At 50.7% G+C, this 25,809-nt stretch overlaps 3 protein-coding genes and 1 long non-coding RNA gene across 6 annotated transcripts; 2 read left to right on the top strand and 2 right to left on the bottom strand.

The window, feature by feature from the left end:
• Positions 1 to 25: 25 nt before the first annotated feature.
• Positions 26 to 4,167, bottom strand: tmx2b (thioredoxin-related transmembrane protein 2b). The gene is made up of 8 exons (XM_023845383.2): positions 3,735 to 4,167; positions 3,404 to 3,464; positions 2,446 to 2,559; positions 2,056 to 2,132; positions 1,837 to 1,943; positions 1,677 to 1,742; positions 1,412 to 1,541; positions 26 to 1,253 (listed from the first exon to the last, which is right to left on the bottom strand). Exons 1-8 carry the CDS (start codon positions 3,921 to 3,923, stop codon positions 1,077 to 1,079), a joined length of 921 nt encoding a protein of 306 aa, XP_023701151.1. The 5' UTR covers positions 3,924 to 4,167; the 3' UTR covers positions 26 to 1,076.
• Positions 4,168 to 4,277: 110 nt separating this feature from the next.
• On the top strand, positions 4,278 to 6,663 carry med19b (mediator complex subunit 19b). 2 transcript variants are annotated; one of them, XM_023845389.2, is made up of 7 exons: positions 4,278 to 4,522; positions 4,677 to 4,851; positions 5,225 to 5,347; positions 5,448 to 5,581; positions 5,686 to 5,782; positions 5,923 to 6,017; positions 6,240 to 6,663. In XM_023845389.2, exons 1-7 carry the CDS (start codon positions 4,520 to 4,522, stop codon positions 6,306 to 6,308), a joined length of 696 nt encoding a protein of 231 aa, XP_023701157.1. In that variant the 5' UTR covers positions 4,278 to 4,519; the 3' UTR covers positions 6,309 to 6,663. The 2 variants fall into 2 exon arrangements, with proteins under 2 accessions (XP_023701157.1, XP_023701155.1); XM_023845387.2 differs by lacking the exon at positions 4,278 to 4,522 and having other exon boundaries at positions 4,529 to 4,851.
• A 233-nt stretch (positions 6,664 to 6,896) lies between these two features.
• Positions 6,897 to 21,762, bottom strand: slc43a1b (solute carrier family 43 member 1b). Of its 2 annotated transcripts, XM_023845359.2 has the most exons (15): positions 21,214 to 21,762; positions 20,471 to 20,628; positions 19,581 to 19,773; positions 19,347 to 19,402; positions 19,117 to 19,193; positions 15,422 to 15,514; positions 14,865 to 14,998; positions 14,283 to 14,434; positions 14,046 to 14,192; positions 13,140 to 13,175; positions 12,598 to 12,736; positions 12,358 to 12,487; positions 12,082 to 12,155; positions 9,202 to 9,325; positions 6,897 to 8,635 (listed from the first exon to the last, which is right to left on the bottom strand). In XM_023845359.2, exons 2-15 carry the CDS (start codon positions 20,622 to 20,624, stop codon positions 8,471 to 8,473), a joined length of 1,674 nt encoding a protein of 557 aa, XP_023701127.1. In that variant the 5' UTR covers positions 20,625 to 20,628; positions 21,214 to 21,762; the 3' UTR covers positions 6,897 to 8,470. The 2 variants fall into 2 exon arrangements, with proteins under 2 accessions (XP_023701127.1, XP_023701128.1); XM_023845360.2 differs by lacking the exons at positions 20,471 to 20,628; positions 21,214 to 21,762 and having other exon boundaries at positions 19,576 to 19,696.
• Positions 8,509 to 10,532, top strand: LOC140582884 (uncharacterized). Its single transcript, XR_011985685.1, has 3 exons — positions 8,509 to 8,641; positions 9,206 to 9,357; positions 10,471 to 10,532. It is a non-coding gene; the product is annotated as an uncharacterized lncRNA (long non-coding RNA).
• Positions 21,763 to 25,809: the final 4,047 nt, after the last annotated feature.

Genomic DNA, 25,809 nt, shown 5'->3' with positions numbered 1-25,809 from the left:
AATTGAGAAATCTCTACACACATCATGACCTTGGATTGAGACTAAGCAAATTTAATGGTAAAACAACTTGCCCAACAAAAATATGGTGTGTTTCCATAGGATTGCAAGATGGGGCCACGGCCTGGGGGAGAGGGGGACAAAGTGATGGTCGCTCATGGGCTGTGAACCTGATAGCAGTAAACCCACAGCAGTATGATGTGCTCAAGTGAAGCAGCTTATTTGGGCTAAACGGTGCCTTGGATCAGAGAGGGCCTCCGGCCCTTGGACCCCGACGTGCCTCAGATCAGAGGGGGATCTCCGAACCCCGACCCTGACGTGCCTTGGATCAGAGAGGGCCTCCGGCCCTTGGACCCCGACGTGCCTCGGATCAGAGGGGGATCTCCGAACCCCGACCCTGACGTGCCTTGGATCAGAGAGGGCCTCCGGCCCTTGGACTCCAACATGCCTCAGATCAGAGGGGGATCTCCGAACCCCGACCCTGATGTGCCTCGGATCAGAGAGGGCCTCCGGACCCCGACGTGCCTCGGATCAGAGAGGGCCTCCGGACCCCGACGTGCCTCGGATCAGAAAGGTCCTCAAACTCAGACCCCGACCGGCATTACATTTTCACAGGGAACTAGCACCTGCTATTACAACCTGAGCGTGAATCAGGATGGTTATTCTGTGTGAGCAGTTCCTCATATCCATTCTGCTTTGGGTTTGTTACCTCAGTGTCACTTTTGGCTACAGTAACAGATTCCAAAAAAAAACCCCAAGAATCACTGATTTGGGTTGGCTGAGAAAGGGAAACATTTAAATATCAGTAGTAAAATCAAGAGTAGCTAGCATGCTGGAGATCATTACATAGACGTATGCAGTCAATTGATCTGCAATTTAAAGCACTGATATAAAGACATACAATTTAAAAAAATAATCATAATAATCTCGACCATCATCTCCACTTCCCACCATCTCTCCTGAGGTCCATCTTCCCTCCATCTGAGTCACTGCTATTTTTTTTTTTTTTTGCATAATCCCATCTAATAGTTTGTTGCAACAGGACTGATGCATAATGAAATGTGGTGTCTGACATTGTTCTACTTGTCCTTCTTGGTCTCTGGCACCACATCCTGACCGTTTGGCTCTGCCTCCAGCTCGCCCTCCTCAGGCACGGCTGGGAACTTCAGCTCAGCCACCTTCTCCGCTTTCCCCTTGGACAGCTTCTTGGACACCTGGTACAGCTCATTCAAGTTGAACTCGCGAATGATGTTCTCCTGAAGATAAAGCAGAGGAGTCATTGGCATGAGCCTCGTGTCCGGATATGACGGCACCTACCCTTCAAAACCCTTAAAGCACAGCTGCATCATAGTGTCTGTGATTGATACCTTCAAACTGCATGTTCTGAGACCCTGGATCAGCACACAGTCCTCACCTCCGTAAAACTCCAGGAAACTGCACGGCCCTTCTTGTCCACCTGGGGACGCCGCATAAGCTCTTTGCCTCCCTGGAACAGCAGCAGTGAGGGAAGCTGCTTAGACAGGGGGGAGGTGCTCACCTTGTACCTGGAGGGGCCAGAGGAATGGTTATAGCATACAGACAAGGGCAATGATAGAGTGGTGATGGTTGATATACAACTTCAGCAGAATGGTGATCTGAAAAACACACTAAACAGATGGAGATAGACAGAGGGGACCTACTTCTTAGAGACCTCTCCGTATCTCCCCACATCCACCTTCCCGAACTTCAGGCCAGCGCAGTTGTACCTGTGAAGCAGAAGGTTACATGCGTGTGATCTCCCGTGACCCCATGAACATGCGTGCGTGTGCGTTCACATGCATGTGCGGCGATGAGCTTTACTTGAGAGAGAGGTCAGCGTAGACGGAGGCAAAGGACTGACATTCAGGAGACCAGTTGGCAAAGAACTCCACGATCCATGTGACACGAGTGTCCCTGTCAAGCTCCTCCTACGACAGACACAGGAGACACTGCTTTGGAAGACTCTTTGCATGCTCTGCTATCGTGTCAGAACCTCGGGAGTGAGGCTCCCGTGTGGATCAGTACCGCTGGGACACTCACGTCTATGGTCTTATCACTGAAGTACTTGATGTATTCTGGGCCCATGTAGATTGGCGGTTTGCAGGTCATCATGAACACTGGGATGGAGAGCAAAGTAGTTAGAGTGTGTGTGGGTGTGGGAGTGGGGGTGGGGGTGGGGGGGGCAGGGACACTGGTCTTTTACTCCCTGCTGCACCACGTACTGTATTTCAGATAAGTACCAAAAGTATGGTACTTCAAGGTGCTGCTTTTCCACTGCCATAAAACTGATACCGCCGCTGAATGACATCACACGGCAAGGCCCATCCTTCTTACCGATGCAGAGTATGGGGTAGGGTTAGGGTCAGGATCCGCCCTTCCTACTAATGCAGAGCATGAGGTAGGGTTAGGTTCACGACCCGTCCTTCTTACCGATGCAGAGCGTGAGGTAGAGGAGGCCCATTCGAATGTCCAGCCGGAAGAAGAGGATCACATTGGCCACCTTGGAGAAGAGGATGATGTTCCCCACGTGCTGCTCTACAGTTACTGAAATGGGGAGGTTGGGGGGGGGGGGGCAAAGTGAACTGAAACTGTGAACAAATGCCACAACAGCTGGCCAAGACCAAACTGCTGAAATTGTCTTTAGCAGACAAGACAAGCTGATAGTTACAGCTGACTGTAAATAAGCACGACTGTGTGTGTATGCAGAACCTGGCCTTGGCAAGGCACAGCCACCAATGTGGTCACCACTGTAGGTGCTGACTGCTGCCACAGACAAAAAACTGGAATAACACCACTATAATGTTGTACAAAATAAATTATTCCTCTGACATTAGAATTTAGTGATCAGTGGTCATTGTTGACACACCACAACACACAACAACAAAATGTGTCCTCTGCATTTAACCTATATGTGACGTCGTGACATAGCAGGGGGCAGTACCTCACTCGGGGTACCTCAGTGGTGCCTTGCTGGTCGGGGATTCAAACCAGCAATCTTTCAATTACAAGTGTGCTTCCCTAACCATTAAGCCACCACCATTAATTAGCTAGTATGAAATGAGCCATGTACACTAATAAACCAGAGTCAGTCTCAAAGACAAAAATTTGGTTTTTGAGTTCAGGATTCTAATGTTCAAATCTGTCATGTCATGTAACGGATGGTAAAGAAACAGACAAAATTAACAAAACCACAGAACTGCAGTCAGCTACAAGCACTGCTGTGTTTGGCCCATGTCAACATAATACTGTTGGTGCTTTGTGTGGAAGGTGACAGGCTCGGGCAAATCCTCTAATAACCCAGCAAAGGAGAACGTGTCCAACGAGCATATAATTACTCCGTACGCAGGATGGCGTTACACAGAAGCAGCAGAGGCCCGTAAACACTCACTGGCTCTCCTGTTCTTCATCATGACGATGGCACTGAGAAACATCAGGATCTCCACCTCTCTCTGCGGGGCAGCACACGCAACAGGTTAGCGTGACACATGCATGTCGGCACCGCTTATCCTGAGCAGCAGGAGCCGCAGATGCTGGGTGACATCGCAAGGCCCATATACGCAGCCTCATACCTCACAGTGCATTTACATTGCATTAATTTCGCAAGCGCTTTTGTCTTACTGGCGACAGAAGTGGCAAACCCATTAAGACGCCATCCACACTTAGCCCATGACCCTGCATCATCTCGCCGTCTTCTAGCCCTTTCCACGCGCGATACACACCCAGTCGAAGTCGCAGGAGTTGCCGTCCTCCCGCTGTGTGGGGAGATGCTCGCAAATGCCGGGGCTCTTGCGGACCAGAAGGAAGGCGACCGCTAGGAAGATCGAAGCCACATAATAGGGCTTCAGCAGCCACTTATACACCTGCGGCAGGTGGTAGAGAAATGCGAACAGGGGGGTCAGCAGCGCCATCTTCTATAAAACCGCCTCGGCTATGCAGATACAACAGGCTGCAATGCTGAAGCCTGCGCTGCGTCCCGTTCTTCTATGCGAGGAAATGCCCGTACTCTTTTTAAAGGGATTTCTTTGAGTACGGAGGCCACTATCTTTGTATCAGTGTACCCGTAATTTTTACAATGATTATGACTGGGACTGGAAGCAGATACACTGATCCCAAGTCATTTTTAAGTCGGAAAGTAATAGGGCAGCAGGGACGAACCTCCTACCTAAAATATGATTGGTCGAGGGGAGGGTTCTGGTCATATTGTGAGCCATGATTGGTTTTGTGGGAAGAGTCAAGTAAGTTGTGAAGGTAACAGGGGTTTATTTACCGTAATTGACGTTATAGAGTTGGTCTAAATGGGGAAAACAGTTTTAGAATATGTTATCACTGTCTCAATAAAGTCGCTTTTTGTGCGATCGCTCGTAATCGCAAAATGAGTTTAACCGCATTTGCGAATAGATCTGTTGATAGAAATAGTTGCTTCGGTTCTTCAAATAAAGAGATTGCTTTCAGAACGCTTTCTAACCCTGTTAAATAGGTTTATTACGGTATCCAAAGAGAACTGATGGTACGTAAGCCGTAACGCTACGGGCAACAAAAACAGAAGCTTGACGTTGTTTGTTAGTCGTAAAAGTGTTCTAATTTATTATTTATATACGCAGTTAATTCAGACAGATATGACGGAAATATTTTCGTCTCTGTACGCCCAAAATGACGCGCAGGTTCCCACTGGCTCATCGACGCTGGGCTTCGCTCCGGGGAAGCCTCCTCCGCCACCACCTCAAAGCCAGGTCTCCATGGCCGTACAGCTTCCACACCAGCTCGGGGATGACGGGCCTACTCTACGGAAACTCGGGGCGATGAACGAGCCGTTCTATTTACTCAGAGAACTACCCGGTAATTCAAGAATAGCGCGTGTGTATGTCTAAAAAAATGCAAGGTGTGATTTTAAATATCGCAAGGTGAGGGTTACACGGCCATTTATAGCTGTGGTCCACATTAATCGGGCTAAGACGCTAATTACTCTGGCGATGCGCATGCTCTGCTTTTCATCCATCGTTCTCGGTCCGTGAGCTATGTGTATGTCCATTCAGTAAACTTTAAGCCTCAGTTTATATATATAAACTATTGATGTGTGTGTGTGTATATATATATATCTCAGTACAATTCGGCAAAACTAATCGGAATGTCTGTGTGTTGAACTGGGCTGCCCTAAGGTAGCCGCGTAAGGGTGAATAGTCGTAAAGGGATACCCTGTGTTCTGCTCCAGTGGGCAACGAGCTGACGGGCAACACCAACCTGATCACACACTACAGCCTAGAACACGCCTACAACAAGTTCTGCGGCAAGAAGGTCAAGGAGAAGCTGAGCAACTTCCTGCCTGAGCTGCCAGGTGATGCTTCCTGCTGAGATGTACAGGGTGCTCGGAGGTTAACTGAACGCCAGAGGAAGGATTACTAACCTCCGGATTATGTGACCTCTGCTCCCCTCAGGCATGATTGATACCCTAGGCTCCCAGGACGGCAGCTCTCTCCGCTCACTGATAGAGAAGCCCCCTGTCTGTGGAAACTCTTTCAACCCCCTGACGGGGGCCATGCTGACAGGCTTTCGGCTGCACACTGGGCCGGTACTGTGTCCCCGTCCTGTCCTACCCCTCTCACGGCTCTGCACGCGTGACACTCGGGTGCGGGGGAACATGGCCTGTGTGACGGTGTTCCTCTGTGTCCACAGTTGCCAGAGCAGTACAGACTGATGCACATCCAGCCCCCCAAGAAGAAGAGCAAGCACAAGCACCGGCACCACCGGCCCCAGGACCCGCTGCCCCCAGGTACGGAGTGAGCGCTGCTGTGTTGCATGCCAGCATGTCTCACGAGATGGGGATTAGCATCATTGTAAGTGTGCTGTGTGTTACCTACGTGCACAGTGAGCTTTCAGCCAGCCTAACCTTGGCACCCTGATTTCGGACAGAAACCCCGTCGGACTCGGACCATAAGAAGAAGAAGAAGAAGCGAGACGATGATCCCGATCGCAAAAAGAAGAAGAAGGATAAAAAGAAAAAGAAGGTGGGCAGCAGGGGCGTGACGTTGGTATTTAATTGATAACCATAAAGTACACTTTTTACCTGTTGATGGTGATCCTTTGTGCCTATTCAGTTCTGCATGTGTATGTGCTTATGGGGTTTGTGACACATGCGAGATGAGTACCCTGTATATATGTGTGTGTGTGTGTGTGTGTGTGTGTGTGTGTGTTTGATTAAGCCAGTTTAACTCCTCTGCTCCTCCCAGAACCGGCACAGCCCAGACCACCCCGGCCTGGCCAGCTCCCAGCCCAGCAGCAGCAGCAGCTTGAGGTAGAATTGAAGGGGGGTGGGGGGTGGTGCATCAGACCAGCTCTCCATCCCTGGGACCGGTGGCAAGGTGGAGGCCTTTGGGAGCCCCTGGCCCTTCAGCCTTGCCCTTCCAAACTGAGGCCTGGCTGCAGAGTGGATGTCCGTCTTCACACACACGTCTGCATCTGTCTTTTGCCCAGGCAATTCCCTTTTCTTTTTGTTTTAACTCTGTGAAGCAGAAGGAACTGTTGGAGACACTGAATAACTGTGCAGATGCACCGAAGCAGGAAGGACTTGAAGTTCAAGTCATTTTCGGACTGGGTGCGGCAGAGACCGCGAGTCCACACACAGCTTTACTTTAATAAATTTTGTTAATTAAACGGCTGTGCTCTTTTCTATTTTAATGTGTTGTGTCCTCTTTGTTGTAAATAGACCTGTGCTGTTACTGCTTTACATTCTGTCAGGTGCTGAATCTCATACTGTAGCATGGATTCTTTTCTAAAACCATGTCAGAAGCTGTCTTCAGATCAGTGCGTGTACATCCCAAGGCTTTCCTGTCCTAGAAGAGGAGGACATAAATTGGGGAAGTTGCATAATTGGCACAGATCCAAGATTATAGCATTGCATTTATTTTATTGTATCTTGCAGCACTCTGATAGTGTTCATGGGCTTGCACAGCAAAACACACATTAAACCAGGCGTGTCAATCAGTTTGAACTTGTGAGCCAACCCATGACAGAGCAGAGCGAGTGAGCAAGCCATCCCATAAATCCTGAAATTACTCTGATTAATCCAGAATATGAGCACCACACTGAAAGAGTCGAATTGCTTACCTTACCATAACTTTTAGGTTTCCTCATATCAATTTGTAATTAGTGTTAAACTATCAAAAGCACTTATGTACAAATGCTCATTATACCAAAAGGCACGCAATTTGCCAGCACCTGTTGCCCCAGTGAACTCTGGGATTGCAGTCACAAATTGCTAGCAGCCTTTGTCCCAGTGAACAGTCAGTGTAGGAGAGGCGCACTGAGCCTGATGTTCATTGTTGATTTAATGATAGACTGATCTCCCAAATGTCATTCTCAACTTGAATTTAGCCTTTCGTTTACCACAGTTATTATGGGCTGGAATGTAATTTAAACCATGTTGATCCAAAGGTGGCAGCACTCTTGCAGGCTGACAGTCTGCGGTGGCTAAAGCGGCTGCATAGAGCTCCGCCGTTTGATCAGTGTGTGGCTGTCAGGGCTCCCTGACACACTTTGGCTCTTTATCAGACGTCACAGTCAGTGATGCAGTACCGGCAGTCCCTGGGTTAAGAACGTCCAACTCATGGACAACTCGTACTTATGAACGGGCTGTTATAAAGTCTAAAATATTACAAAATTGGGTTAAATAGAATGGTTCGCAATAACAAATGCACATACATCTTTGTGACGCACATGAAAACATTGCGAGGCTTCAGTGGTTTGTCGCCTCAAGGTACAGTACAGTACTGTGAGTAGTTACTTTTATTTATAATAATTATTATATACTATATCATTATTTTTCCAATTTACCGACAAATTTGACTTAAAGGCAGATTTAGGGACCGGATCTTGTTTGTAGCCTAGGGACTATCTGTAATAAATTTTTGTGTACATGCTTCACATAGTAAATACTGAAGCTAAGAAAACATGCATCTTTAAACAAGTACACACACACACACACGTTTGTATTCATATCTTTGTAGGGACCATCCATCCATTCATTTGTATGGGCATAACCCTAATCCCATCAATGACAATCTTAATCCCTATCCAAACTTAACCTTGACCATAACTAACCAATCAAAATACAAGACTTTTGTCATGTGAGGACCGGCCTCCAGTCCTCACAAAGTGTGTCATGTCAGGATTTGCTGCCTCATGAAGTCCCTTGGTCCTCATAAGTAAAGCAAAACCGGTACATGTAGGCAACACACAGCACACTTATAATGATGCTAATCCCCATTCAGCCAGCACTCATGTTTTGTAACACTTATATAAAAGCCCCAGGGTAACAGCCCCTGAGATTCCTTTGGTTTGGCTTTTTAGACTAATGCATTAGTACTGGTGCAGTTGCCAACATATACAACAATCAAAACATTGTTTTTGTAATAAAAGACTTGTTACTGTAGATGAAGTCACTAAACGTGCCCCTCAGGTCCTAAGCCTGCTGAACAAGGTGACCGTTGGCCTGTTTGTCAGCTGCCACAGACTGGTTCACTGCTTCTCGTTGCTGCTTCTCCAGGACAAGATGTCTGCAGTGGTTGAACAGATATGCAGGCAGCAAGAAGCCAGTCAGCGAGAAGATCAGCATGGCCACGTTGATCTGGGGGTAGGAGGACAGAAAATGTGATGATGCTGCTGGTTAATAGGTTGATCTGTTAGGGTACAGCGTGTGAGAACGATACATGTTCACAGACATGTCCAAAGCCAGTTCATTTCAGGACCATCCACTAATGAAAAAGAATAATGACCATATGCACTACTATAACCGAGGTCACAGAACTGTGATAGTGACCATGTTTACGACCAAGATCACAGTCACCATGATTATGACCAAGATCACAGAACCATCACAGTCACCATGATTATGACCAAGATCACAGAACCGTCACCAAGATTATGACCAAGATCACATAACCATGACAGCGACCATGATTATGACCAAGATCACAGAACCATCACAATCACCATGATTATAACCAAGATCACAGAACCATAACAGTGACCATGATTATGACCAAGATCACAGAACTATGACAGTGACCATGACTATTATCAAGGTCACAGAATTATTGGCAGTAACCATGATTATGACTAAGATCACAGAACTATGACAGTGACCATGAACATTTCTGCAGCTGTGACTTTCAGTTTCACTTCTGTTCTCACCCAGTATGGGTCGCCCTGCAGAGGTCCCAACATGACAATGAACAGGGGTTGCTGAGTAAGAGCGAAGACAGCGCTGATCATGGACTGCAGCCCCGTCAAGGTGCCGAAGTGGTTCGATGGATACCTGAGAATTGAAGACAGACTTATACAGTGCAGGTAGTAGGGATGAGCGAGTACAGCATTATCTGTATCTGTATCCGTATCTGTTAACCATATGAATTATCTGTATCTGTATCTGTACTCGGAGTGGGCGGGGCCTAACCCGGAAGTGGGCGGGGTTTGACCTGGAAGTGGGTCGGGTTGTCTTTAAATGGGTGGGGCTTTAACCGGTATGTTATTTTAAGCATGCAATTGATATGGGTTGATCAGAAATTGTTATATTTATTGCTGATTAGAAAACTATTTACATGACAGCATCAGCATTGAGCTTCAGATCAGTGGTTTTGATCACGATAACAAACAAACTATATACAGAACAAGATTTGCAACAATGAATACAACACATGCGGTTGCAATTATGAAGTAAAATGTAATGAACAAGAGTTTTCATCTCAACATAACTTTCTTTTTTTAACTTTTAATTTTTTTATGATCAGTGTGATTTCTTTTTTTTTGGTTCTTTTTTATTTTTTTTATTTCCACACCAGGTATGTGTGAGTGTGTGTGAGTGAGTGAGTAAGAGAGAGACAGAGAGAGAGAGAAAGAGAGAGGGGGGGGAGTGTGTGTGTGTGTTTGTGTGTGTAGCTTAATTTGTAATATTAATTATACCACAACTACCTTTATTTTTTTTTATAAAATACAGCAAGAAAGTGTCAGACACTCAGTGCGTGAAGTAAAAAAAAACTGGCTAGAGCCAGCTGACGGTTTAAAAAAGAAAAAAAAAACTCCGACAGGCAGAGACGCGAGTCGCATTCTACAAACAAACCTGAAGCTGAAGAAACCCTAAACGTTAACGGAAAAAAACCCGCGCTCCTGAGTGACTGAGGGAGCGACAGAGAGAGAGAGAGCGCTGTTCTCTTCTCTTCTCAGTGTTCTGTGTGTGAGTGAGCAGAGCGGGACACAGCAACACAATAAATCTGTATATGTGTAGGGGAGGGGCGCTGTGACTAGTCTATCACAGAACGCACAGTCAGCTACCCAATGAGAATTTTTATTCAATCCGAGCACAGATATTGACTTGTATTACTCGTATGATACTCGTACTCGTCAAAAGTGCTTTATCCGTACCGGATACTCGTTTCAGCCGAGTATCCGGCTCAACTCTAGCAGGTAGTGCCTGGACCCTAACACCCGCCACCCCCCATACCCCCACCCCATACAGCTCATGCCTCATGTGGCCACCCATATGTCCTGCCCCTCATGCCCTCCCCCAGAGGCCCCATCCCTTATGCGTTCCCCTCATACTCCCTTCCCATATGCCCTCCCCTATACGCCCTGCCCCTCACGAGCCGTCTCTCACACGGCCTCATCTGTACGCCCCATCTCTCGCGCGGCCTCATCTGTACGGCCCGTCTCTCGCGCGGCCTGTTCTGTATGGCCCGTCTCTCGCGCGGCCTCATCTGTACAGCCCGACTGTCGCGCGGCCTCTTCTCTAGGGCCCGTCTCTCGCGCGGCCTCATCTGTACGGCCCGACTGTCGCGCGGCGCCCTCTCTACGGCCCGACTTTCGCGCGGCCTCATCTGTACGGTCCGTCTCTCGCGCGGCCTCCTCTTTACGGCCCGTCTCTCGCGCGGCCTCATCTGTACGGCCCGTCTCTCGCGCGGCCTCATCTGTACGGCCCGTCTCTCGCGCGGCCTCCTCTTTACGGCCCGTCTCTCGCGCGGCCTCCTCTTTACGGCCCGTCTCTCGCGCGGCCTCATCTGTACGGCCCGTCTCTCGCGCGGCCTCCTCTGTACGGCCCGTCTCTCGCGCGGCCTCCTCTTTACGGCCCGACTCTCGCGCGGCCTCATCTGTACGGCCCGTCTCTCGCGCGGCCTCCTCTTTACGGCCCGACTCTCGCGCGGCCTCATCTGTACGGCCCGTCTCTCGCGCGGCCTCCTCTTTACGGCCCGTCTCTCGCGCGGCCTCCTCTTTACGGCCCGTCTCTCGCGCGGCCTCCTCTTTACGGCCCGTCTCTCGCGCGGCCTCCTCTTTACGGCCCGTCTCTCGCGCGGCCTCATCTGTACGGCCCGTCTCTCGCGCGGCCTCATCTGTACGGCCCGTCTCTCGCGCGGCCTGTTCTGTACGGCCCGTCTCTCGCGCGGCCTGTTCTGTACGGCCCGTCTCTCGCGCGGCCTCCTCTGTACGGCCCGTCTCTCGCGCGGCCTCCTCTGTACGGCCCGTCTCTCGCGCGGCCTCCTCTGTACGGCCCGTCTCTCGCGCGGCCTCCTCTGTACGGCCCGTCTCTCGCGCGGCCTCCTCTTTACGGCCCGTCTCTCGCGCGGCCTCATCTGTACGGCCCGTCTCTCGCGCGGCCTGTTCTGTACGGCCCGTCTCTCGCGCGGCCTCATCTGTACGGCCCGTCTCTCGCGCGGCCTCCTCTTTACGGCCCGTCTCTCGCGCGGCCTCATCTGTACGGCCCGTCTCTCGCGCGGCCTGTTCTGTACGGCCCGTCTCTCGCGCGGCCTGTTCTGTACGGCCCGTCTCTCGCACGGCCTGTTCTGTACGGCCCGTCTCTCGCGCGGCCTCCTCTTTACGGCCCGACTCTCGCGCGGCCTCCTCTGTACGGCCAGACTCTCGCGCGGCCTCATCTGTACGGCCCGTCTCTCGCGCGGCCTCCTCTGTACGGCCAGACTCTCGCGCGGCCTCCTCTGTACGGCCCGTCTCTCGCGCGGCCTCCTCTTTACGGCCCGACTCTCGCGCGGCCTCATCTGTACGACCCAACCCAACGGCTGCACTTACACAGCTGCATACAGACCGCCACAGCAGGAGTGAATGAAGCCCCTGACCATGGTGTGGAGGACAAAGGCGACAACCTTGAAGCAGGGGATTAGGGGATGGAGGAGGGGAAAGAAGAGGGGATGGGGGAGTGAGGATGGGGAGAAGGGAGAGAGGAGGGGGAAGGGGGGGAGGCATCTGTCTCAGTCCATCACAGTGGCAAAAGATACGTACTTGGAAAGTATTATTACTATAATAATAATAATAATAATAATAATAATAATAATAATACATGCTCACCTGTAAGGGCAGGTTATCGACGAGAGAGATGACCCCAAAGGTGACCAGCAGCACGTTGGTAAAAATAAATGCTCTGATGGCGTTGGTCAGTTTCTGGATCTTTCTGTCCCTTTTAGGAGGTGCTGGGAGGCTGAAAGGTGGAGTAAAACCACAAATTACACCCCCCACACACAGCCAAACCTCCCCCTTTCCGCACGCCTGGACTCCCCCCCACATGCCCAGACCCCAGATGTGACTCACTGCTTCCCTCCATCAGAATCGCTCAGAGTCGCCTGGCTGTCACATTCCTGCATCCTCCAGTCCATGATGTAGCCGATAAGCGGGCATGTGAGCAGGCAGAGCAGCTGCAGGGTGCCAAACAGGGAGGAGTAGAAGCTCACTGTTGGGGGCAGGGGAGACAGGGGACATGAGGCAGGGGCATCACACCCTGATGGTGCTTGTATGCCAGCACGCGCCATAGCAGCTGCGGGCCCCTCAGCCGGAACAGGGGGCCTGTAAACATGTAAGGTAGAATGCGGGTCGTCACAGCCAAAGCCGGCACAGCAATACCTTAAAGACACCTGCAGTTCAAGGTCACGGCCTAAAATGCAGCCGCTTCCGCCCCTAGAGCAGACAGACACACACGTGCGGACACACGAAAGGACAAACCGGAAATGATCACCGTGCTGTCGCCGACCTGCACATCCAGCCACACAGAACCGCACAGAACAGCCGAAGCACGGCGGAATAGCGCAGCGAAGCGAGGAGGGCGAGGGCCGTTCCCATGGTGACAGAGACCTCACCTTGATTTTCAGCTTCCTGCAACAGGTCCTCCGAGGCTGGAACACAGGAGTCATGAGTCAGGAATAGAGAGCAACGCAACCCGAGACAAGGGCATCACAAGGGGGCAAGTATGACGAGGGGCAGTATGATGAAGGGGAGAGTATGACAGAGGCCAGTATGACTGGGGGGGCAGTATCACAAGAGGGCAGTATGACTGGGGGGTAGTATGATGGGGCAGTATCAAGTGGGACAGTATAATGGGGGGGCTGTGTGACAGAGGGACAGTATGACGGGGGGTAGTATGATGGGGCAGTATCGAGTGGGACAGTATAATGGGGGGGCTGTGTGACAGAGGGGCAGTATGACGGGGGGGCTGTGTGACAGAGGGGCAGTATGACGGGGGGTAGTATGATGGGGCAGTATCGAGTGGGACAGTATAATGGGGGGGCTGTGTGATGGGGGGGCAGTATGACGGGGGGTAGTATGATGGGGCAGTATAATGGGGGGGCTGTGTGACAGAGGGGCAGTATGACGGGGGGGCTGTGTGACAGAGGGGCAGTATGACGGGGGGTAGTATGATGAGGCAGTATCGAGTGGGACAGTATAATGGGGGGGCTGTGTGATGGGGGGGCAGTATGACGGGGGGTAGTATGATGGGGCAGTATAATGGGGGGGCTGTGTGACGGGGGGGCAGTATGACGGGGGGGCTGTGTGACAGAGGGGCAGTATAATGGGGGGGCTGTGTGACAGAGGGACAGTATGACGGGGGGGCTGTGTGACGGGGGGGCTGTGTGACGGGGGGGCAGTATGACGGGGGGGCTGTGTGACGGGGGGGCTGTGTGACGGGGGGGCAGTGTGACGGGGGGGCTGTGTGACGGGGGGGCAGTATAATGGGGGGGCTGTGTGACGGGGGGGGGGACACTCACTGCTGCCGTGGGTCACCAGGAACTCCAGCATCTTGTTCATGGCCCCCATAAAAAATATAATGCGTAGTTGGGTCATCGCCATGGTGATGAGACTCCACAGGAAGATGGGGGAGCAGACCGACCTGCGAAATGGGACAGTGCTTTGCACTGTTTGGGGGGGGGCATGGTTCACTTTAGGGTTAGAATGCTTCCCTTCCCTTCGCGTCCCTGCTGGCGTCTCGGGTTCTATGCTCTCACCGGGCCTGCTGCCGCCCTGCAGCCTCTCTGTGGAGTGGTCCAGCTCCCGGTGTTTCTGGCTGAGCCGCTGGCCGACCACCATCACATGGCTGTGGAAGCGCTCACCGGTCACTTTGTGGTCCAGAGCCAGGCCCTTCAGCTTGATGTGCTTCCTGCCGGGGGGGGGGGCACACGAGGGGCCAGTGTGTCGGCAATGGAGACAGAGCACTGTGCTTCAGCTCATCGACTCTGCAACAGCAAACGTGTGGCACTACAGCAATGGTCCCCAAGTCCCGTTTTGGACGGCCAGAATCCAACACAGTCTGCAGATTTGCCTGCTCAGACATATCTCATTCAACTAAATACTGGGGTTAGTAGGTGTGTTTGAGCAGGGAAATTTGCAAACTGTGCTGGATTCTGAACCTCCAGGACTGGATTTTGGGGGACCTTGCCCTACAGCATGTGCAGAGGCAGTTGTGGCTGGTCTAGCGGCAATGACTCTACAGCATTCTCTTCACGGAGGCACACACTGCCGTTATTGTGTCTGTTCTTCCATGCGATGTGATGGCAGCTTAAGGAAACATCACAGTGGGGTTGACTGACGTGTATGTGGCTTCCTCCGGGTCCGGGAATGACTCCACAGGCCAATTCAGGAAGCAGTTGAGGAAGACGAAGCAAGCCAACCCTGCCCAAGTCCACATGATTACCCGGAAGGACACACCCACATCATAGATCAGCTTAGACAGTGTGGCACAAAGAGAGAGAGAGAGAGAGAGAGAGAGAGAAAGAGTTGGTCTCCATAATTAGCTGAGGATATGAGCACTGCTGCTGCAGGCTTTTTCGCTGGAAGGCCATTGATATGCCTTCATCATCATCATCATCATCATCATCATCATTGGCACCCCTTTAGGGATACTGAGTTTACTCTTTAGTTTCGCCAATATCAGCTAAGGCGTTTTTCTGCTTTTTAAAGGTGCTTTGTACCATCTTGCTTATGACAAATAACAAAACATGTGACTTTTTATCATGCTGAAGCTGCTCAGTACAGCGGTCAGCAGAAAGGAAGCATCACCACGCGGATGTCAGGCTGCCTGACGAGGGGCGGGGCTTAGCCCGATGAAAGCAGGGAGTCAGCGGTGGAGGTGTGAGAGGTCAGCTACCTTGATGCCTGGGAAGGTGACAGCAGACGAGGCATAGGAGCCAATCATGAGGGACAGGATGGTGGAACGAATGTTCCCAAACATGTTTGGTAACTAAAAGAGAAGGAGAGATAATGGGCTTCTATCACGAAGCAGGATTTCTTGCTTATCCAGATAACACATTCAAACTGGGGTACCGTAAATCAAACAACCTATTCAGTTCAGCAAGAAATCCAGCTTTGTAATACAGGCCCACAATGGAATACAAATCTATATAAACAAACATTATTTTATATACAGTCTGTATTTACAAGTGACGACTAAATAAAGTAAACGTGATCAGATGAGGGAGGTGAAGCAGTAAAGGAAGGAGCTCAGGGACACCAGCAGTGGGGGGGAGGGGGGTCTCAGGGACACCAGTAGGGGAGGGTCTCAGGGGCCGAGGGATGTCTCAAGTGTTTTTTTTTTTTTTTAGAAGGAAAAGACAGCAGGGATATTTGGTGCCCGACAGTCACAGAGCAAAGGCTCTCACACAGACGCATGCATTCTCTCTTAGGAAACACCAGGAACACCATACCTGGAACAAAGAGGTGCTAGTCCTACCTACAGCCCTACACATGTGAGGTCACAATGCCAGCCAGTGAACCTCCCCATATTAATGTGAAAAAGTAACAAATTAGATACAAATATGCAAAAAACTATTTTCAGACCAAACCTTTCATAACTCTCACGAGTCAACAAGTCAACCCAGAATACAGACATACTGACTGGTCATCCAATCTATTTAAGACCAGCAGAGGGCAGCAGGGGACACTCGTATCACTGTGCAGCTTGCATCACCACAAGGCCCCGTTTCATCAGGGCTCTGCAGCCAATCACCAGACAGCACAGGGAGCTTCCTACTGCAGAACACAATCCAGCTGTCTCCCGAAATCTTGCCCCTCAAGTGAGCATGCTGACAGCAAAACTAACGCAAGTTATGAGAATTTCACAATGACATGGAGTGTCACTACGCAGTGTCACCTTGGTTTATGGGCAACATTTGAAAGTCTAAGGATTCGACTGAGTAAATGTGAAAAGAGATGGTGTGCAATGTTTTATAAACAGACAGAAGGAGGAAGAAACAGAGTGCGCTCAGCCCGAAGTACAGCACAAGGTAGAAATGTAAACATTCCCCAGGGTCGGCTGCCGGCCTGCCAGGGACAAACAGTATTTTACAATCTCCAGGTATCAAGTCCTGGTCCATACTTCCCAGTCCCACAACCTGCAAAACACTAACAAGTTCACCCTGGTTATCAGAAAAAAAGATATTTCAGTGGTATGAAGGAGTTTACATTCACAACTTATGGTGTTTCTGCCACCAGAACAGAACACTGAATCTGGCGTCACCACTGAACACAGTCTGAGGTCACCACAGAACCCAGCTTGGAATCACCACTAAACAGTCTGACGTCATCACTGAACATAGCCTGCAGTCATCACTGAACACAGTCTGCTGTCACCATAGAATCCAGCCTGAAGTCACCACTGAACACAGTTGCACCATCACTAAACATAGTCTGCTTTTACCACTGAACACAGTCTCACATTACCACAGAATACAGTCTCACGTCACCACTGAACACAGTCTACTGTCACCACAGAACCCAGCCTGGAATCACCAATGAACCCAGTCTGCCAAAATCACAGAACACATTCTGCAGTCATCACCGAACACAGTCTGGTGTCACCACTGAACAAAGTCTGTCATTGCCAGTGAACACAGTCTGCTGTCACAAATGAGCACAGTCTGTTATCACTATGGAACCCAATCTGTTGTCATCATTGAATCCTGTATACAATCATGGCCAAAAGTTTTGAGAATGACAGAAATATAAATTTTCAGTCTGCTGCCTCAGTTTTTATGATGGCGATTTGCATATACTGAAGAATATTATGAAGAGTAATCAGATGAATTGCAATTAATTTGCAAAGTCCCTCTTTGCCATGAAAATGAACTTAATTGCAAAAAACCCATTTCCACTGCATTTCAGCCCTGCCACAAAAGGACCTGCTGACATCATTTCAGTGATTCTCTCGTTAACACAGGTGAGAGTGTTGAGGAGGACAAGGCTGGAGATCACTCTGTCATGCTGACTGAGTTACAATAGCAGACTGGATGCTTTAAAAGGAGGGTGGTGCTTGAAATCATTGTTCTTCCTCTGTGAACCATGGTTACCTGCAAGGAAACGTCATCATTGCCTTGCACAGGCTTCACAGGCAAGGATGTTGCTGCTAGTAAGATTGCACCTCAATCAACCATTTATCAAATCATCGAGACCTTCAAGGAGAGAGGTTCAATTGTTGTGACAAGGTCTTCATGGCACACAAGAAAGTCCAGCAAGTGCCAGTACTGTCTCCTAAAGTTTTTTCAGCTGTGGGATCGGGGCACCACCAGTGCAGAGCTTGCTCAGTAATGGCATCAAGCAGGTGTGAGTGCATGAAAGACTGTCCAGAGAAGAAAAGGTGAATGCTACCATCAGTCCTGTGTCATGCCAACAGTAAAGCATACTGAGACCATTCATGTGTGGGGTTGCTTCTCAGCCAAGGGATTGGGCTCACTCACAATTTTGCCTAAGAACACAGCCATGAATAAAGAATGGTACCAAAATATCGTCTGGGAACAACTTCTCCCAACCATCCAAGAACAGTCTGATGATGAACGCTGCCTTTCCCAGCATGATGGAGCACCGTGCCATAAGGCAAAAGTGATAACTAAGTGGCTCGGGGAACAAAACATCGACGTTTTGGGCCAATAGCCAGGAAACTCCCCAGACCTTAATCCTGTTGAGAACTTGTGGTCAATCCTCAAGAGGCGGGTGGCCAAACAAAAACCCACGAATTCTGACAAACCACAAGCATACATACAATAACTAGTGAAAGTCAACAAACATCACTACTGAACACAGTGAGCCCTTGCCTTCCTGGTCCTCCCGTCAGGTTAGTTTTGCACGTTGGGCCATGTGTGAAGCCGCACAATTTCTTCACTTTGGGGTCTATGGAAGGTTCACACCAGGCAGCAGTGCTCAGTCACACAGGGAAGGACCATGGCAACCAGCCACTGTGACACACCGTCCACATGTAACCTCTCAGCTGCCTGCCATTGCTCACCCTCCTGTTACCCATAAATATACCCCCCCACCTGCCTGTGGAGAACCCCTTCTGGAGGTCAAGGGAGGACAATAAACAGTGAGCAGAAAAATGAGCAGAACATTCTAGTGGTCAGCTGAGTGCCTGCCTGTTCTCAGTACGGGTGTGTCCTTGTGATTGGGCAGAAGTGTGGGGTGTGTGCCAAGGACACGGCCTGTGATTGGGCAGGAGTGAGTCGAGTGGAGGGTGTGTGCCAAGGCCATGGCCCTTGATTGGTGCAGATCCACGTGCTGCTAAGGGGCTGTAACACAGTGACGTTCTCACTCACAGCTGTTGCTGAGGCAGTGACCCCAAGCACAAGCACACCCCAGAGCCTCCCATGACGAACAGGCCCACATCCTCATCCACACACTCCACAAGAACGTCCCTGTCATCACACTCCCCAGGGCACCGCAACCACATCCTCACCCTTTCCAGGGGCCCACATCCCTGCCCTCACACTTCCCCGGGATCTGTGTCCCCATCCTCCTACTTCCCAGGGACTTGGCCCACTCATCCCAGAAAGGAAGAATGTAGGCATGTCTCACCGTGAGGGATGTAAAGGTGAGGCAGATTCCTCCAAAGCCATTAAAGGAAACAGCAATGAAGATCAGAGCTGACAGCACTGTAAAGAGAATAATGCCGCTTAACTGACCAGAACAGTGAACTACAGACTGAGTGACAGGGGTGCGTTGAGTACAGACACAGGACTGTGAAGATCAGCTACAGATGGGGTTACATAGACACAGTGAAGGGAAGGCAAACTGGAATCACTCACCCGGAGGATTATACGCCGCCACAGCAATCATGGCACAGGAGAAGGCAAAACAGGAGCTGAGGGACGGAGGGCCAGGGCTCAGCGAACCTCAGTAAAATGAGTCTAATAATCCTACTGGTGACCAGTTAGCCACACCTATAACAACAAGCCAGGAGGAATCGCGAAGAGGACAAGCAGGAGCGGGGAGGATTCACAGCCAGTGAGACCCGGCGGACATTTGCAGGCGTACCTCACCTGCCCAGCAGCCGCAGGGGACGCGGCCCGAATCGGTCCATCAGCACGCCCAACGGCAGCGTGGCGGCGCTTAGCAGGAAGGAGCCGATGGTAAAGCCCAGGTTCAGTATCTCCTCCTGCTCCACACAGCTGAGCCACGCCGAGTGCTGCTCTTCTGCACTAGCAGTGCCGTTAGCACTCAGCGTGCCATTCTCTATGTGCGGTGGAGATGCAAAGGTGAGCCGTGTGTGAGAGGGTGGCAGGAGGCCTAAGGCTAACCTCCACCTCCTAACGGAGCACAGGGCACAGGTTGGCTGAGGCTGGTGTTTGGCCCGAGACAAGGAAGAAAAGTTATCTGAAATGCAAATCCTAGCAAAAACTAGTCATCAAAGCAGTCAGAAAGCAGGCATTTACTGTAGTGCTGAAAGCAGGAGACCAGAAGCTGCGCTTTGGAGCTGGAACTGGACGCTGGCACCTGGACATTATACTGCACCTGGATATTATGCTATAATCAGACACTGGGAGCTGGACATTATACTGGAACATGGCACTGGGAACTGGACATTCTGTTGGAACCAGGACATTATGCTGGAACCTGGATATTATGCTGGATTCAGACATTGGGACCAGGACATTATACTGGTACCTGGACATTGTGCTGGAACCTGCATATTACGCTGGAACATGACACTAGTACCTGGCACTGGGATTTGGACATTATCCTGGGACCTGGCACTGCAAGAATTTAGCATTCTGTCAACAGGTACCCATTTCTTCATTATAGAAGCCGGGAATTCATTGTAAAGTTGTTATAAAGCAGACATGTTAAGGTGGCTCTGGGACCATTTGCCATTTGTTGACTGTCACTGAACACCTTCTCTCATGTGTGTCAGCAAGGTGACAGAACATACTCGAACACAGGTGGGAGTAGAATCCCTCATTTTTCAGCATGATGAGCAGGGAGCCCCAGCCAAGCAGCACTGCAGAGAAGAGCAGGTTCTCCAGCACCGCTGTCACTGCCATCCAGTAGCGCCTACTGTAGGCCTGGGACAAAGAGGGCGCCATAGCACTGACAGAGAGAGAGAAGAGTCACATGAATACCATACTAAGAGAGAGGGTTAATACAACACAGTACAGATACAGTAACTGAACACTACTGTACATTAAAACTGTACTGATAGAGATGGCTAATACAGCACAGTATAGATACAGTGACTGAACACTACTGTACATTAATACCGTACAGACAGAGGATTAACACAGAACTGTACAGTGTAGATACAAAAATATGTGGCTATATGAAACCTACAGGAAATACTAAGGTGCATGTATTTTATTAGCACATGAGCATCACAGGCCCATGTCCCCACTGTCATGCATGCCACCCGTCCGTCACAAAAGTATTTCTCGCGTGACAGATAAAACCCGAACTTTCACAGCATACCAAGTTAAAATAAAAACAAAATGATCATCTGCAGCATTTTCCCAAGCATACAGACAAACAGAATAAAGAGACCTTTGCCAGCAAACCCTGAGCGGGACAGAGGTCCGACGCCACGTGTGAAGAGGCGCCTGGCACCGTTTCTTTTCTGCATATTAACCAAACAGCGTCTCTCCAAATATATGTTCCCGATCAAAGCTGGCGAAAACTTACTTCAAACGTAATGTGCTCAAAAGTAAAACCGTGTGATATGGTGGAACTTTTCTTCCTCTTCTTCAAGTTCAAAAATTATTTTGATTACTTCTGTTTTCGGCTTTACATTATACTTTATACATGAATGAAACAAACCTCGACTATGCTCTGAGCAACTTTTCGCGATGAATTTAGTATAAATCCGGTGCGACTTGCACTGAAGGCGCGTACAATCCCGTTTCCACCCCGGTCTATATTTCCCTCTAGACCTCCCTCCTTCCCTCCCTCCCTCTTCTGTGCTCCTCTGTCTATAAATGGCTCGTCGTTTTTTTTGCACCCTCACCCATAACTTTTGAGACCGTACTTTTCCCCGCAGCTGTCAAAAAGCCGTCCGTCTACAGCGCCCCCATCGCCCCGCTGCTTCCCGTACCAAGGAACACTTTTATTATCTAAGGAGGTGAGACCCGATCTGTCCAAGCTGACCAGGCCATTTAAACGCAATCCCGCCGAAACCCAATCTGTTCAGTAAACCAGCTTCGAGCAGGAGACCATGTGCGCATAATCACCATAAGGACAAACTTGGAAGACGAGAAAGAGTTTATACTTTATACTTAGTAATTTAAGTATAATGGTCTGTTTATGGAAGGGATGAACGAAGCCAAATGAAATATTGGGGAGGGCACACACGCCCCCCGGTTTAATACGCCCCTGTCCCAAACAAGCACAGATTGATTTGCAGAACTGTATCCTCGCTAATTAGGCTATCGTAAGTCAGCACTTTTTAAACAGTCAGTCAAGGGCGTCGTTAGATCCGATCACTCAGGGCTATAGCCCCGAGTATTTTACCCGCGATGCTAGTATTCCTTCAAAAAAAAGTAAAGCACCCGGAAAAACTTTTTTTCAATAGCTAGAAACGCCCCGGCAATCAGTCCAAAACTTTCTGTCTGCGGTTTGATTTCTAAAAGTTGAATGCTTTTATTCACTGATACCACGCCAGCACTGCGCGCACATTGGTCAGCACCCACCCGGGAAGCCTGGCGCGATGCTCCCCCTGGTGGCATGATGCGGCATTTTCACTTTCGCCCGCTAACTGTTTTCCGCTGACGCCAGTTCCGTAATTATCTAGTAATGTTTCGTGCTATGTCGATACACCGATGCATCTACCAGATACTTAAGGTATCTACTGCCAGTTAATAGCACAAAGGATTCATGAGGAGATGTAAATTAGAAGCAGGGCTGGTCGAGGCTGGTGTGGTGCTCTAGGTGAGCTTTACGGCTGACACTGCACAGCAGACTGCCACAGATGCCAGAATAAAGGCAAAAACAATAGGAGTAGAGAAAGAAAGATTGTTTGCTGTTTATGCATAGTAATACTGTATGGTGTTTAGGAATTGTGTGACAGAGTGAGAGGAGGCGGGAAGGGGAAGTGAAGGATCCCAGGAAAAAGGGGTACCGTGTCAGGACTGTTCTACGACTAGCTGTTGGGATATAGTGGCTCTGGCCCACAACAGCTAAATAAAGTTCGTTTTCGGCCACTTGCCTCCTCATTCCCATACAGTGATCTTTACAGTGATGTCAGAAGTGAAACTGCCATTGCGAGCAAGCCGGGTTTTGCCTCTGTATGGAGATGGCACTAGCCAGGCAAGCTTACACACACATGCTGCCAGATGTGCAGAGTGAGCTAGCCCGCGACCAGTTTGTCAGGGCGCTCTCTCTGGCGGATCTGCGTGTCCACATGCAGCTGGCTCGCCCATGGACCCTGTCTGATGCCCAGGAGTTAGCAATAGAGAGGGAGATGGCAGTGGGGGGCAGCACTGCAGGGTACTGACTTGCCACCTGCAGTTAGGGTAGCCGGGGAGTGTGGAGAGGTGGTGCAGAAGCCTGCCTGGGTAGAGGAGATCACGGAGATAATATGGGGGTTAACCCTGCCTCCGGCCAGGCAACAGCAGGCACTAGTTTGTTACCACAAGTTAAACCATTGGGAAAAGGTTGCAGTAGGCGGGATGCTGCAGGTCCCCACACCCGTGTCCCACTCATCACCTATGCGGGCTGCCCTGCTCAATTGGAGCAATAGGGGAGGTGAGCATGGAGTGGTTGTGGTGGGGCGGCCCTTGGTGTCAGACTTCTGCCACATCCCAGTTTGCATCGAAGGGGTTCTGTGCACTGCCCTGGTAGACACGGGATCTGCAGTCACTGTGGTCCAGCCAGAGGTGGTAATAGAAGGCTTGCAGCTAGAGGGCACAGCAGTCCAGCTCCGCACAGTGACTAGTGAGCTAGCGCCGATGAGAGGGAGGGGACTGCTGAGGTTAGCAGTTGGGGGCAACAACGTTCAGCACCTGGTTTGGGTAGCTGAGGTGCACAATGCATGCATTCTGGGATTTGAGGGATCAGGGCTGTCAGTTGGACCTGGTGAATGCTACATTGAGTTTCAACAGTGGCTATGTGGTGAAGATGAAGCCACCAGGTGGGCCACAAGCCAGTGAAGTGGCAGGGGGACCCTAGGCAGTCAACCCGAAGGCATGTCAGCAACCCTGCCAAACCAGCCCACATGGTACACCTCAGCAGCAGCCCCTGGCATGTCTCACACAACCTACCTGTTGTCAGGAGGCTGAGAACCCAGAGGGGACCCGGCATAGCCACATAAAGGGACCCATACCTGCTACTGAGGCTCCTACTATCCAAGTGTGCATTCCAAGCCGGGTACTGGATGGACAGGGCAGACCGGACCCTTTGCTGGACAAAGAGGCGGGTCTGCGGGAAATCCGGCACAGGAGTGCCAGCGACCTGGATGAGTAGCAGCAGGAACATCAGTGGCAGTTGCTGCTGGAATTCCAGGAATGTTTTGCATACGATGACGACGAGTTGGGGTAGACTTCCCTGGTGCAACACAGTATAGATCCGGGATGCTGCTCCCATACGGCAGTGTCCACGCTGCCTTCTGCTGGGCCGTCTGGAAGCTGCAGAGCAGGCTCTAGTGAAGATGTTAAGTGCTGGCATAATAGAGCCTTCTGAGAGCCCCTTGGCATCTCCAGTGGTCATGGTCCCTAAGAGGGGGGGAGGGTGGCGCTTCTGTGTTGATTACAGGAAGCTCAATGGGGTAACAAAGAAAGACTTTTACCCTCTCCCACATGTGGATAAATGCCTTGAGCGGGTAGCTGGCTCTTCTTGGTTTTCATCCCTGGACATGAAGAGCAGCTACTGGCAAGTCCCTCTGTCCCCTGAAGCTAGACCTAAGATTGTGTTCTGCACTAGCAAGAGGTTGTGGCAGTTCAGGATTCGTTGCTTTGGCCTATGTAATGCACCAGCCACCTTTGAGCGTTTGATGGAACAAATGTTGGAAGGGGCCCTGCGGCAGACATGTCTCGTTTTCCTGGATGACATACTGGTGCATGGGAACTCCTTCTCCTCAGCAGTCATCGCTTTGCAGTAGGTGCTGGAGATGATCAGGGCAGCAGGGCTGAAGCTACACCCTGACAAGTGCAGGCTCCTGAGCAGGGAACTGACCTTCCTGGGCCATAGGATAGGCTGTGAGAGGGTGGGCACTGCAGAGGACGAGGTGCACCCCATACACGAGTGGCCCACACCTGTAGATCAGAGAGGTCAGATCAGGTTGGGGAGCATGTGCTGGTGCAGTGCGTTGCTGCACCCACCACACAGCAAAACTCCTCGGGATCCCAGCCAGCGATCCTCCAGGCGGCTGATCAGAGAGCGCTGAAAAGTTTTTTAGGCTTAACTTCCTATTATAGGAAGTTTGTATGAGGGTTTTCCTGCATTGTAGCCCCCTTGTACAAGCTGCTGCAAAAAGACCGTCACTTTGTCTGGACGGCAAATTGCCAGGCAGCTGTTTAAGCTCTACAGGAAGCCCTGACTAGCTCACCCATCCTGGCGCCCCCTGACCCTGACTTGCCTTTGATACTGGACACTTATGCGAGCGGGGAGGGGGTGAGGGTGGGGGCGGTTCTGTCCCAGAGGTGGCCAGATGGAGAGCGGATGGTGGCCTTTTAAAGCAAGGCACTGAGTAAAGCAGAACGGAGGTATTGTGTCACCCATTGGGAACTGTTGGCTGCAGTCTCTGCCATCAGGCATTTCAGGTATTACACGAGTGGTCGGCACTTCACCCTGCGCTCTGGCAATGCCTCCCTGCAATGGCTAATGTCCTTCAAAGAGCCAGAAGGGCAGGTGGCTCATTGGCTGGAGGAACTACAGAGCTATGAGTTCACAGTGGTCCAACGTGCAGGGGATCAAATTGGCAACGCTGACACATTGTTTCAGTGCCCATGCAGTGCGCAAGTGTGCAAGTATTGTGAGCAGAACTACAGGGGGTGGGGGTTCCTGAGTAGGCTTAGAAGCAGTGATGTGACCCAGCCCTGCAACTTGTTATGCTATGGGTGAGCACACAGGGGCGGCCATCATTGGAAGAGGTGGCAGCCCTCTCCCTGGTCATCAAGGGGCAATGGGCAAAATTCAACACACTACGCCTACAAGATGGGGTCCTGCAGCGGGCCTGGGTGGAGCCAGCGACAGGGGAGAAGAGATGGCAGGTCCTGGTGCCTGACGGGATGCAGGAGGAGGTGCTCAAGGCTCTGCATGGCTCTGTGGGGTCTGGGCACTTCGGCG

Source organism: Paramormyrops kingsleyae, chromosome 25 (assembly GCF_048594095.1).
Source record: "Paramormyrops kingsleyae isolate MSU_618 chromosome 25, PKINGS_0.4, whole genome shotgun sequence".
NCBI lineage: Eukaryota > Metazoa > Chordata > Actinopteri > Osteoglossiformes > Mormyridae > Paramormyrops > Paramormyrops kingsleyae.
Note: the sequence above shows the minus strand (reverse complement) of the source record. Positions and strands in the feature narration are given on the sequence as shown.

Coding starts and splice junctions, on each gene's coding strand:
- tmx2b (XM_023845383.2), bottom strand. CDS start 3,923: ATGGCGCTGCTGACCCCCCTGTTCGCATTTCTCTACCACCTGCCGCAG. Junction 3,465..3,734: donor ACTCCTGCGACTTCGACTGG/GTGTGTATCGCG, acceptor GCTGCCCCGCAG/AGAGAGGTGGAGATCCTGAT. Junction 2,133..2,445: donor CTACCTCACGCTCTGCATCG/GTAAGAAGGACG, acceptor TCTCCATCCCAG/TGTTCATGATGACCTGCAAA.
- med19b (XM_023845387.2), top strand. CDS start 4,632: ATGACGGAAATATTTTCGTCTCTGTACGCCCAAAATGACGCGCAGGTT. Junction 4,852..5,224: donor TTTACTCAGAGAACTACCCG/GTAATTCAAGAA, acceptor GTTCTGCTCCAG/TGGGCAACGAGCTGACGGGC. Junction 5,348..5,447: donor CTTCCTGCCTGAGCTGCCAG/GTGATGCTTCCT, acceptor TGCTCCCCTCAG/GCATGATTGATACCCTAGGC.
- slc43a1b (XM_023845359.2), bottom strand. CDS start 20,624: ATGGCGCCCTCTTTGTCCCAGGCCTACAGTAGGCGCTACTGGATGGCA. Junction 12,737..13,139: donor GCAGGAAGCTGAAAATCAAG/GTGAGGTCTCTG, acceptor TGCCCCCAACAG/TGAGCTTCTACTCCTCCCTG. Junction 12,488..12,597: donor GATTCTGATGGAGGGAAGCA/GTGAGTCACATC, acceptor TCCACCTTTCAG/CCTCCCAGCACCTCCTAAAA.